Raw genomic sequence first — 14,218 nt, forward strand, 5'->3', positions numbered from 1 at the left:
CCACACCGTATCGTATGTTGCCGAAAAGTCTATAAGGTAGCTCCTGACTTGTATTTGTCGTTATAGCCTTTCTCGATATGGGACGTTAATGCCAGGACCTGGTCACAACAACATCTATTAGGTCGGAAGCCCGCCTGATGAATCGGGATATGAGGTTCAATGATGGGGGATATCTTTTTTAGAATAATTTTCACCATTAATTTTGATAAAACACTTAGCAAAACAACGGGCCGGTAGCTATTGGTGTTATCGGCTAAATGCTGTAGGTCTTTCTTGATTCCTTTGGCGTGTGTTTTGTCAATTTTTATTCTGGAGTTATCTACCAAGACTAAGGCTATGGCTTGTGGTTTAACTAACGGTGGTTAAGGTGGGGCACACTTTCCTTCTAGTCTATATAATCATTTCCTTGCTTCTCTGCTGTTTCTCTTCATGTCAAGAGATTCCAGTGTATTCATCCACCTCCGTTTTTTAGCTTCATTTAGGGACTTTAGTAGAGTTCTTCCGCTTCGGTAGACTGGTTTAGTCTATATTTTTCGTAAAATTCTTCGGATCCCTCATACCATCCAGCGACGTATGATTTTCTGTAGCCCATGGGCGTCCCCAGACATTTTTCTAGAGGGTGCAAAATTAATTTAAAAAATAAATGAAAATTTTTTTATACATTTTATTTATATTAAATTATTATATTTCGTCATTATTAAAATTATGAATTAAAACATTACAATTAGGTAGGTATCATTATTACAATTAAAACATTAAAAAATATTTCTGTGGAAATAACATTATTCCAGGGGGGGGGCAAGTTCCCCGTAATGTCCCCCCCTTGGGAAGCCCATGCTGTAGCCTCTTGGAATGTTCAGCTTTGCTGCTTTGATCAATAGGACAATAAATCTGTTTATGTTATTTTGGGCTTTGGGGATTCGATTGACGATCTCATCTATGTATTTTTGAAATCCTCTCCAATTGGCTTTTTGGATTTTCCATCTGGGAGCTTGCAATGATTTGTAGTATGGGATAGTGAAGCCTAACTTGGTTAAAATGGGTCTGTACTGAATGTTAGGAAACTCCCCGATTACAGACTTTACAGCCGGATAAGTTATACCATCGTTGTCCAATGTCGAAAGGTAAGGTCAGGGTTATAACCGGTATTCCAACTCGCCGACCAAAATGTTTTGGGTCCTTTTAAATCCTGAATTAGTTATAAGTCCTGAGATCCAAGCCACTCTTCAAGTGCTTCACTAGCTTCATTCGTTGTATCGTATCCCCACAGTGTGTTGTGACTATTGAAATCACCTAAGATCAGTGATGGTTTAGAAATCTTTGGAAGGGACCCGTACGCCCAGCTTGTATTGGGTGGTTTGTATATGTTGTAAATATTTAAGTCTCCGACCTTTACTCCTATGGTCGATGTGTTATTTATATTTAACGGTGGGATGATGGTGAAGGAAGGAATGTCCTCGTTTATATAACTTGCTGTTCCGTACTTGGGGTGGTCGTCATGACATCCTAGTTGAAATCCTTATATTTTAAATCTGTTAGGAAGGGCTCTCTCTGGAATATGTGTCTCCTGAAGGCAGAGTATATCGGCTTTGTATTCTTTGGAATTTTTTCTAGGTAGGTGCGTTTGGCCATGGATCAATGGCGTATTTAGGATTCTGTTGCCCTGGGTACACATTTTTTTTGTGCCCTTTCTCTTTCGGGTTTTTATACTGGCAATTTTCATACCAATAAAATAAGAACTTAAAGCTTAAAGAACTAAAATTTGTTTCAAATTTTTCTTTCTCAACTTTATTAACAGAAATATTTAATTTAGACAGTTCAGCACTAGGACTACAGTTTACAATTTCTGATATGTCATCACTATTTTCATCAACAAAGGATTTTTGATCAATACCTAGTTTTAAATAAATCAAAATATAAATACCTAGTATGAAATGAAAATGAAAAATAATTTATATAAGTTTAATAAATATTAGTACTTGATGTGTTTTGTACACTGTTAACTACTAAATCATTAATATTAAAATAAGCATCGAGTTTGGCAACTTTTGACAAAACATTTGCATTTTTAATTGCTTTAATTTTTGCCCTTTTACGATTCTCTGCACCACTGAGTTGTTTTTTGCAATTTTTAGCCATCTAAATATCATCAATCATTAAGCTAAATTAAAAGCAATAAGCATTAAGCATGATATACCCATTAAAAAGTTAAAGCAGTGTTTGATATTATGCATAATTTACTATTTTCTACGAATAAAAATTATACCTTAGGTACTATAATTTTAATAATAATAATAATTATATAAAAGGCATTAAAAGGACTGATTAAAATAGTTCAAGCTAAGAGTTTCGCATAATTTAGATATGACACTGCTCAACACCATGCAATTTGACTAGATAATTACAAAGATATACTCGTACAGTCGTACTTACTCTGATAGTCAGATCTCAGAAAGGTATGATACTATGATGATTAGAAAATTCAATTTAATCGTTGTCAGAGCAAGAGACTAAAATGTAGTAACTTATACTTACACTATTTTACACAATGTAAAGATTTTAACACGCAGTTTAATAAAATTTTTAAATAATGTTACTCTCAAACAGAGAAAATATATAAAAAAAAAAGTTATAAATAAAAATTTGACAACACATGAGAGAAAGACGTAAAGATAATATAAAATGAACCGTCAAAGTTAGTTATTCGTTATCATAATATCAGTTATCCTTAATGATTCACACTGTCACTGCAATAATTAACACGTTAATAACATCATGATAGCGGTAGTACTGTATTTCGTTATTAAACAGTTGCTGACGACAAAAACAACTAACCAATACATGCGCCATGTGCGCTTATTCTGAAATTGACAAATTTATAAAATAGCTGTGTTGATATTAATAGAAAGTTAAGTTTTTTATTTGCCTAAAAAAAAACTTACCAACATTTTTATTTTATTTTTCTTATCGCTAAAATCATTCTAAATCTGTTTATATATAAAAAACTCCCAGTTAATTTGTTGCCTCCAAAAAAGTACTGCCCGGGGCAATTGCCCTCCTTGCCCCCCCCTAAATACGCCACTGCCATGGATAGGTCTTCGACATTTATCTGAAGGATACTGATATGTTCTGCATTTTCTAAGTTTTCCTGTTCGAGCTGTTCTTGGGGGACATTGTCGGTATAGCCCTGAAAAGGGCTGTTTCGGGTTAGTGCTTGTGCTATGCTTATAGTAGGCGTGCGATCACTATGCCGATGGTCGCCTGTCGTGTTGTTGGCTATTGATCGTGCTATAAACAAAGTAATAGTGCATGCAGGGGAGGCCTCGTGCAAATAACATAAAATCAAGTTGCTATAACTCAGCCAATTTTTAACTTAGAAAAGAAATTCAACTAGTAAAATTTATAAAAAAAATACAGAAAAAATAATTTGTAGTAAAAAATATGTCATGTCATTGAAAAAAAGTTTTTGTGCGCATGCGCGAAATTAATTGTGACAAAAATAATCTAATTATCTGAAAATGTGTATAATAATGTTTATTAGTAAGCCAAAAAAGCAGAATTGAAATATATGAAGCCTACAGAAAGTTATTGAGTGTTTCCACTTATCGTGATCACACTGTTTATAAAAAACTCGTGGCACAGTGTTTGTGACTATACTCCTCCGAAACGGCTTGACCGATTTTAATGAATTTTGTATTTACATTTGGTAGATCTGCGAATAGGTTAGTATCTATTTTTTAAATTCCTAAGTGCTATTGTTTAATACATCGTAGTTTAATTTAATAATTTTTGACCCGGTCGATAACTGCGCAATTGAAAATTAATTATTAAATGATATTATTAAAAAACTATTAAAAAACTATTAAAAACTATTTAAAAACGTAATTTTATTTTTGGTATTAAATGACGGGTATTGAATAAATATTAAACAAGATCCAGCAATAGGTGCCAAAACAAACAAGAATGTTAGTTCGAAGGATTATTATGCATATCGGTTGATAATTAGATGCGATCAGGACAACGTTATTCTACGTTGTCGTGAGTTTTGTCAACAATTCATGGTCGACATATACGTAAAGATAGAGAGCGGACGATTACGATACTTGCAATTCAATGAAAAAAAGCTGCGTGTGGAAATTCTCAAAACAATTGTTAGATATCGGATATGGGAGAGTTACTACAGATGAAACAGGATGCATACTATTACCGATCAATTTCTGCACAATCATTGATTCGCAAAATGCTCTCATTGACCAGATATTTCCCAATGTACACAGAAAAAACACAAATCATGAGTGGCTGGCAGAAAAAACAATTTTAACAGCAAAAAATATGGACATCAACGAATTGAATCTCAAGATACAAAATTTGTTATCAGGAAACTTAGTGTCATTCAAATTTATTCGTACAGTTTGCTATGTTACTGTAGCTATTAGGGTTACGTTAGTTAATTAGGTAAATTATCCAACAGAGTTTTTAAACTCCTTGGATTTACCAGGCATGTCACCGCATAATTTACAATTGAAGGTTGGATTTCCAGTAATTTTGCTTCGTAATTTGAACCTACACGGTTGTGCAACGGCACGCGATTAGTCATTAAAAAATTAATGAAAAATGTTATCGAAACCATAATTTTAAATGGCAAATTACGAGGTGAAAATATATTACTAGCATTTGCAATAACTATCAATAAGTCTCAAGACCAAAAGATGTCTGTCTGTGTCTTAGATTTGAGCACATCATGTTTTTCACATGGACAATTATATATGGCGTGCTCTCGAACCATCCAGTTTGTGTTGGCGAAAGATTGGATAACAAAACATATTGTATACTCTGTTGCATTAAGAGATTGATATTGTTTTTTACTAATATTATCATAATTAGTGATATATATAATTTTAAAGGATTAATTTTAATAAATTATTAAAAAAATTAATGTTTAATGTTTTTTCATTTTTATATTCCCTTCACAATACTCCATACCTCTTCCACTTATATACCATATTCTCACACACTTATATTAAATTAGTTATTTTTTTCCAGCAAAATATTCTCTAGAAATAATTTATAAGACAAAAAAATGTTTGTCGGGTCAGCTAGTTATTTATAAATTGTATAAAAAAAATTATAATTTTCCGAGTGCCAACTCAAATACTTAATGTATCAATATGCCAACTGACATATACATATTTTGCATTGAAATGGGACACCCCCTAGAACCCTCCTTCGGGACGGCCCTGGAAAACAATCGTTATTAAAAGAGATTCATTCTACTAATAAATATTATAATACACCATGAATATTAATAACCAATTAGTTTTGTAAGTTTAAATTATGCAAAGTAAAGTATATTCATATTTTATAAAGATGAATATGATATTTATTTAAGATTTTGTTTCTATTAGCTAGGTATTACCAAAAATAAAATACTAAAACAGGGTTGTTCTTTTTTTATTTTATTAAAAAAGTTTAAAAATTTATTTTTATTTGTATTTTTATTCTATTTTATACTTTGATAAGTAGGTACTTATGTCTATACAGTTGAAATATTGTTTAGATAAAATATGTTAACATTTTTAATTTAATTTTTATTTTTATTATCTATTACTATAGAAATATACTGAAAACTTCTATTATTTTTAAAAACAATTAATTTGTTGAAAGAGGTAAAAATATTAAGTAAGTGTTGTCCTATAGTTTATTAATTAGTAATTCATGATAATTTCATTAAAAAAACTAAAAAGTCTAGCATCATCATGGTAATACAACGAAACCTCTAAATATTGGACACTCTCCGTCATTAAAATTTCGTCTGGTATTAAGATGTGAAATAAAATGAGTACCGTGAAAATTTCATTCATTATTTGGAGGTGTCACTATTAAGAGGTGTCCGTTAAGGGAGGTTTCATTGTATTTTGAATATACATTTTTTTAGTCCCATATTTTGAATTTTGAAATCTTGCAACCCTTATGTTTAGTCATTTCGTGTCGTAGGAGTGTGAGTTAGGTTTGCATGCATTACTATTTACACAACTGATAAGAAAAAATGATAATGTGATAAAAATGTGTTTAATAACACGTGATGTATCTATAATATAATAAATTTAAATTTATGTTAGTAATTATATTAATATTAATAATACTGCCGTGATCACCGATTTTAAATATACATGACGTTACTAAAAAAATAAAATATTTATTTTTATAATATTTGTCAGTATGGCTTCAGCTCCATCTTTAGAATGGAAATCTTTAAATCTATCAGACCCAGTATTAAAAACCATCGAAGAACACTTTAAGTTTAAATGCATGACACCAATACAGGTAAATGTACAAATTATTAAGATGTTCAATTATACTTCTTTAATAAATAATAAATCAAGCTATATTTTTTTTTAGGTTGAATCTATAAAGAATTTTTTAGAAAAAAAAAAAGATGTTGCTGCAGAAGCTGTCACAGGTAGTGGGAAAACATTGGCTTTTCTAGTACCAATGTTGGAATTAATTTTAGTAAGTTGAACTACTTTTATTTTTTTTTTAGGTTTTATATTATTATTGTATATACCAAGTACTTATAAAACTATTAGTATATACCTACTAAATTATTATTTAGAAACGTAGTGATCCTTTAAAAAAACATGAAGTAGGAGGTCTAATTATATCTCCAACTCGAGAATTAGCTACTCAAACTAGTCATGTTTTGTCTGAATTTTTGAATAATATTGAAGGCATAACACAAATGTTAACTTTGGGTGGTAATCCAATTGAAACTGATGTTAAAACATTTAATAAAAATGGTGCAAATATTATAGTAGCTACTCCTGGGCGATTGGAAGATTTGTTAACCAGGAAAATACCAAATTTTCATCTGCATAAATCATTAAAATCATTAGTATGTATGAACACTTAAAATTTCTTTAGAATTATTGAATAATTTTTAACTTTTTATAGGAAATGTTGATATTAGATGAAGCTGATAAATTATTAGAATTAGGTTTCGAAAAATCTATAAATACTGTTTTACAATATTTACCTACACAAAGGAGAACTGGATTATTTTCAGCTACTCAAACTAAACAAGTAGCATTGTTAGTTAAAGCTGGACTCAGAAATCCTATTATGGTCATAGTCAAGGAAAAACATTGTTTGAACCCAAAAAGGTATTTTAATTTGTAATAACTGTCTTACATTAATTAAAATAAATGTATATTAATATTTTTATTTTTAGCAATCAAGTTGAATCTATATCTACACCTTTAGCCTTACAAAATTATTATACTATATGTGAAGCTGATAAAAAATTAGCATTTTTAGTGACATTTTTAAAAAAAAATGGTTTAAATTCAAAGTATATGTTATTTTTATCAACATGTGCCTGTGTTGAATACTTTTCAATTATCTTAAAAAAGTACATATTCTAACCATTTTTGTCCCAATATTATTTATTATAAAATTGTAACCATATGTAATTGTTATATATTGCAGTTTGATTCCTGAAATTAATTTATTCAGTTTACATGGAAAAATGAATAATAAACGTTACAAAATATTTGAACTATTTTATAAAGCAGAGAAAGGTAATTATAAATATTATTTTAATTTAATTATATTGTTTTATTCTTGTAAAATAAAACATATAATATTATTCTGAAATGGTATGTTACAAACTATGGAAAACATCAAACAATTAGAACTGTCAATAAAATTAATTTTTTTTTAACAAAGTATTGTTTGTTTTATTTCTTTATTTTAATATATAATGTATGTTTTTATAAAATAAGTATTTTAATTCAATTAGTAAACTTTGTTTGGTTATATATGTTTAACAGATTATTTATTGTAACTTAGATCAAGATGATCCAATCTTTTTAAGTTGGTGAGCTAATTCACACTTATATACGATTACAGGGAGGGAGGGGCTGCCAAAAAAATAAAAAAATAATAGTTTTATTATACAGTTAAGCACACAGTCGATAATTTCCACCTAATAATGATTATTAGGTGGCACGATAATTAACTTCTATGATCTTCCACCACATGAATTTTGATTCACTAACACAATACTTACATATTTACATAGTGAGCTGAATTCAATCATGGTTTTGGATGTTACTCATTGTATATATACCTACCTACAAAACATGTAGACAAAAACATTTACGTAGTTTTATGTACAAAACATAAAAAGTATACGAACATAAAATTATTTTGTTTTAATAAAATTGTGACTTTTTTAACCTTCCAGCGGGCGCGCTGTTGTAAATAATACAACAGTTTTATATCTATTTGCTTATTCAACTTATATTCAATTTTTATCTTGTCGGGGGACATGGGTATTCCTCCGAAATGTTATTTTCTACGTTTTAGACTATTTTTAAGTGTTTCAGTTCACTTTATTACAGAGAATCGACGAAGTATTGATAGTATTGTCGCAAAACACAACACGCGCCATTCCGTATACCCACGTAAAACACAAAACGCGTCGTTCTGTGTACCTGAGTTATTATTTAGTAATTTTTATTTTTGTGGTGGTAATAAAAACAAAAAATTGTTAATATTGTTTTATATCACTATGTAATATATACATTTTTATTTTATTTTTTATATTATTAGATATAATATGTACGATTATCTCAAAATATTAGCACTGTTGTAAAATGTACAACGCGCGACTACTCTTGTTTTAAATAATGGCGCGCCCGCTGGAAGGGAGTCTCTTATAGAAGGGACCTAAAAAAAGTTTCAAGGGTCACATTTGGTCCACGAGCTACGGGTTGAACTACCCTGACTTAAATTAATTGATTCAAATAATTTTATGATTTATTTATTTGTATGTGTAAAATTAACAATATAAATCATTCATAATAATTATATAATATAAACAATCTTTGATCTCTTTTAAATTATTGCAGTAATAATATTATGTTTTTTTTAAATGTGAACTTAAATAGTTTTTTTCATATTCTTAAATAAACATATTTTTAAATAATTCATATTGTTTTAGGTATTTTGCTATGTACTGATGTAATGGCTCGTGGTGTTGATATACCTGAAGTAAATTGGGTAATTCAATATGACCCCCCTAGTAACGCTTCTTCTTTTGTACATCGTGCTGGTCGAACAGCTCGAGTTGGTAAAAATGGATCATCATTAGTTATTTTGATGCCAAATGAAGATGCCTATGTACATTTTATTTATTCAAATCAGAAGGTAAAATATACATTTACATTTTTTCATTTTGTTTAAGAATATCATGTATATCAATTTTATCAGGTAATTTTAGAATTGATACCTGAATTAGAGATTAACAATTTAGATCAAGTTGTAGCAAAAGTTAGAAAGTGTCAACTCAAAGATAGAACAGTATTTGATAAAGCTAACAAAGCATTTGTATCTTATATTCAAGCATATTCAAAACATGAATGTCATTTATTATTACGTATAAAAGGTATGTAATGCATTTATTTTACTAATGATCCACTGAGACTAAAATAATGATCAAAATTCCTAATTTTTCTATGCAATTTGACTTTATCAATGCCTAGTTTTTCAATTTTTATGGTTCTGATTTTCTTTTTAAACAATGTATGAGTTATCATGAAATACTGTATTTATGAAAATGTATATTGTTGTTTTATTCTAGATAAAGCATAGTTTATACATAATATGACTTATGCAATTATTTTCATTTATTTAGTTTACTATTATACTATATTTATAATATTTATGTATACATTTTTGTCTATAGATTTGGAATTTGGTAAACTTGCAACTAGTTTTGGTCTATTACGACTTCCAAAGATGCCAGAATTAAAAAATAAAGTTATAAATAATTTTATTCCAGTTGAAATTGATTTCAATTCTATTAAATACCAGTAAGTTGTTTTATGTTATCTATTTAGAGTTAATTAAAAAAACAAATTAATTAGTATTTGAATTATTGTGTATTTTGTAATTACTTTAATTTAGAAATAATGAAAGAGAAGAATCACGCCAGAAAAAATTAAAAAATTACTTAGAAACTGGAATTTGGCCAGGACAAATTAAAAATAAGAAAGGATTAAAACAAACAGTTGCATGGGCTGATGCAAAACAGAAAAAACTTGAAAAAAGAGAAAAACGTAAAAAGAAAAAAGAACTTCGTAAACAAATGGAATTAGAAGGAAAAGCCAAGGAAAAAAAGAAACGAGAACAAACTTTTAGTGAAGCAGAATTGAATGATTTAGCTAAAGATATTGCTTTAATGAAAAAATTAAAATCCAAAAAGGTAAATTTTAATTATTCTTATAAAACATAATTTATATAAATCTATAATTATTGGAGATAAAACATTGAGTTTTATAAAAATAATATTTTGCTGACATAGAGATATATTTTTAACATGTAACATATTAAATGTTTTTTTTTAAATAATTACAAAAGATGTGAAAACCGTATAACTGTGTGTAAATATTAGTATTAGTTTATTACTGTTATGTTTTAGTAATTGCTTAATAGCGGATGTGATTGGTTGTTGGTTATGTTATATATGTTACTGTTAACATACATAATATAACATAACATGTTACTGTTAACATATTGCCTTTCATTTACTTTAGAATTATAATATGATACAATATTTACAGGTTTAATTGAAATTTAAAGTACCCTCATTATCTTAAAAATTATTATGGCTTTATTATTATCACCTATAACTTACAACCTTTAGAAAGTCATTACATACCTAAATAATATGGTAAAAGGTCACTGTAAATTTTATTATATACTGGATGGTCAGGTTTGTAATGAATATTAACTACAACGATACAGTGAACAAAAATACATATTGAATGCTTCATAAATTCTATGATATCGTTTATTAGTACTTTTAATTTATTTTATTTTAATTAGTTCTATGTAGCTACTTAAAAATTGTATTAGTTGACACCTTTTTAATTATAATTAATTAAATATATATTACTTGTATTTTATCCTAGTCTCTAAGTATTATCAAATTTACTCTAGGTTAAAATATTAAAACCTTATTTATAATAACAAATAAATCTTAAATTATTAATTGGAAAATAATGAAATATTTACATTTCAATTCTAAATAACTTATTATATTTTATAACTGACTTAGTCTATTCCCTTTTATAGTTATTATTGGATTCAAATATTAGTATAAAATATTTCCATGATATTGTATCATACAATATGTCCCATAAGTAATATATCACCCTTAATATCTCTATGGGAAATCAATATATTTAAACGTCGTTTTTTTTTTACAATACTTAGTATGAAATTCTGATTGAATGGCATAAAATTCAATTTTTTTTTTAAAAAAAATTTTATGCATTTAAGAATTTACAATTTTTAAGGTAGCCATTTTCTTAAGCGAATTTTTTAAAACAATTAAAAATATATGTATATATATATATTAAAATTGAATAAAAATTGACCAAGTTGGAGTAAGTTATGTTTTTGAATAATTATAACAAAAAAGTTAACTGTTTCACATTTCAATAATCCAGTGCTTTAGCCACCTAGGTCGCCCGACTTTACACTAATGGATTTTTTTTTATGGTGTTATTTGAAAAATCTTGTGTATCCGTCATATTCATTGCCTGATCTCCGTGACAAAATTTAATAAAATATTCAAAATATTTTACCCGAGACTTTAGAAAATGTTAAAAATGCTTGGGTCCAAAAACTTCAGCTTTGTGTTACAAATAATGGAGGTCACTTCGAACATTTATAAAAAAATATAATGCATTATTTTCGTTTTTATGTAATAAAATCATTTTTTTTTTCTATTAACAATCATGTTTAAAAATATTATATAAATTTTAATTTTAATGTTTCCTAAAAGCTCCACTAATAATTAGATATTTACAAATTGCCATAAAAAAAATCAGCATTCCAATCGAGATTGATTAAATCGAGAAAATTTGTGTTTCCCTAGGTAACAACTATTATTATAATTATTCAAAAACAACTTGCTCTAACTTGCTATTTTAAAAATTGAGAATTCTTAAATGCATTTATTTTTTTTTTGAATTTTTGAATTTTTTTTAAAAAAAAAATTGAATTTTATACCATTCAACCAGAATTTCCATACTAAGTATTGTAAAAAAAACCAGCTTTTAAATATATTGATTTCCCGTGGAGATATTAAGGGTGATACTGGACTTATGGGACACTGTATAACAATTATAAATTATATAAAATGTATTATATACTATAGTAACTATAAGTAATTTCGTTGTAATTTTCGTACTCACCACAATTCACTTCATTAAATTCACCTTATCACGGACAAAATTATCACTTCCTTCGAAAACAAACAATACTGTCCAGGAGTATTCTTAGACATTACCCAAGCTTTCGATCATGTGTGGCACGAAGATCTCCTTTACAAATTGAAGCTTTTTCTACCGGCTCCCTATTATTTAATTCTAAAATTTTATTAAGAAAACAGTACATTCGTAGTACGCCACTCCAACTCGCACTCTAACATGAAACCAATAATAGCAGGAGTCCCCCAAGGCAGTAACCTCTCACCTATACTTTATAACATATAGACAGCCGATATGCCAACCTCTAGAAAATCCCTACTACCTACATTTATCGACAATACCGCGATTTTAACATCTGAAAAAGACCATATAGCTGCACACAACTTCAAATTAACAATTAACCAATTCCAATCCAACCCTCAACCAAATACTTAGGAATCATTCTAGATAAGTGCCTCACATGGGTACAACATACCAAGTTCAAGCGCAAGCAGGCAAACACACATCTCCATCTACTTAGACCAGACTGGTCATATGGCATACAAATTTGGGGTCCCGCAAAATCCTCTAATATATGACCCATCCAAGCTTTTCAGTCTATTAGTCATAGAATCATAACTGGAGCCCCGTGGTTCATCACAAATGAATCTCTTCACAAAGATCTAAAAATACCCACCGTCAAGGAACTTGCAAAAATACATTACAAACGTTTCCACACCAAATTAATAAGTCACCCAAATTCTCTCATCCAAAATATGTCATCCATATCTCTCCCTGGTAATGTTAAACGTCGGCTAAAAAGGAATTGGTCAAGAGATTTACTTTATTAATTATATAAAAATTAATATGCAATAAAATAAAAAAAAAAATAATAAAAACAAAGTATTCTGAGGTGTTAACGAACAATTTCCTCCTCATATTAATCATGTTATTGTTATATATTATTTTATCAAATTTACTTATTGTTTTAAATAACAGATTGTATATATTTTTTTCGAAATAAATAAAAAAAAAAATATAAGTACTTTTTTTCAGTCATGTTGGTTATTCTATCTACCAAATTATGTAAATTATACGTATAACTATTTACAAGAAAAAATTTTTTTTTTTTTCCATTTATTTGTATTAATAATCTTTTGTAATAATTTACAGAACATTTTTAACAGAAAATGATCTATTTATATGTTTGAAATAGAAAAATGAATGCCAATTGGCAAGTTAACAAATTTTGAATGTTGAAATTAACTTATAAATCACGGTTTAAAAGGTCATAAACTCATAAATAAATAAGTATATTAGCATATGAGTTGTACTAACAGAAATGATAAATAATAAATTAAAATAAATTTTGATTGTAATAAATATAATATTCCTTGTGTATATTATATAATTAATTAAAAATATGTGGCCATCAATTATTTATGCATAATTTTACTGTAAGTTACTAATAAATTAAAAACATTAATGTTTGTTTCAGATATCTAAAGAACAATTTGATATGGAATTTGGAGAAGTATAAAATTTAAACTACTGTTATATTTTATAATATGACTGTCAATAAAACTGTTATTTATTATAAATAAATCATTGGTATATATTGGTATTTAGTTACTTATTTTATAAATCTTATAATACCAAGTACCAAATGAAATAATTAAATTATACAATACAATATATGACTCAAGACTTAACTAATTGTCTTTACTGTAGCTAACTATATTTTTTTGTTTTGAATGTTTGTACATAAACAAGAAAATATGTTTTAATTTTTGATCAAATAACTTGCTCGTTTTTACTTATTTCTATATAAACTATGTACTGTTTTACTAACTATAACTTATATGACTATCAAGTGCCAATAAACATTGGGAAATAATCAACTTGAATAAAAGAATGATAAATACTCATATTTAAATCAAAGGGTGTGTAGGTAACTA

At 27.8% G+C, this 14,218-nt stretch overlaps 1 protein-coding gene across 1 annotated transcript; it reads left to right on the forward strand.

Annotated features, from left to right (window-relative positions):
• The first annotated feature begins 6,138 nt into the window (after positions 1-6,138).
• Positions 6,139-13,865, forward strand: LOC112684128 (probable ATP-dependent RNA helicase DDX55 homolog). The gene is made up of 11 exons (XM_025555458.1): positions 6,139-6,324; positions 6,400-6,510; positions 6,614-6,892; positions 6,952-7,160; positions 7,229-7,408; positions 7,486-7,577; positions 9,005-9,210; positions 9,274-9,448; positions 9,749-9,875; positions 9,970-10,267; positions 13,759-13,865. Exons 1-11 carry the CDS (start codon positions 6,220-6,222, stop codon positions 13,798-13,800), a joined length of 1,824 nt encoding a protein of 607 aa, XP_025411243.1. The 5' UTR covers positions 6,139-6,219; the 3' UTR covers positions 13,801-13,865.
• Positions 13,866-14,218: the final 353 nt, after the last annotated feature.

This window comes from Sipha flava, unplaced genomic scaffold (assembly GCF_003268045.1).
Source record: "Sipha flava isolate LNK unplaced genomic scaffold, YSA_version1 104_pilon_pilon, whole genome shotgun sequence".
In the NCBI taxonomy this organism is placed as follows: Eukaryota; Metazoa; Arthropoda; class Insecta; order Hemiptera; family Aphididae; genus Sipha; species Sipha flava.

What these genes read in the sequence shown, in the direction of transcription:
- LOC112684128 (XM_025555458.1), top strand. Translation starts at nt 6,220, where the DNA reads ATGGCTTCAGCTCCATCTTTAGAATGGAAATCTTTAAATCTATCAGAC. An exon ending in CAATGTTGGAATTAATTTTA is followed by an intron (nt 6,511 to 6,613) that starts GTAAGTTGAACT and finishes ATTATTATTTAG; the next exon opens with AAACGTAGTGATCCTTTAAA. An exon ending in ATTTTATAAAGCAGAGAAAG is followed by an intron (nt 7,578 to 9,004) that starts GTAATTATAAAT and finishes ATATTGTTTTAG; the next exon opens with GTATTTTGCTATGTACTGAT.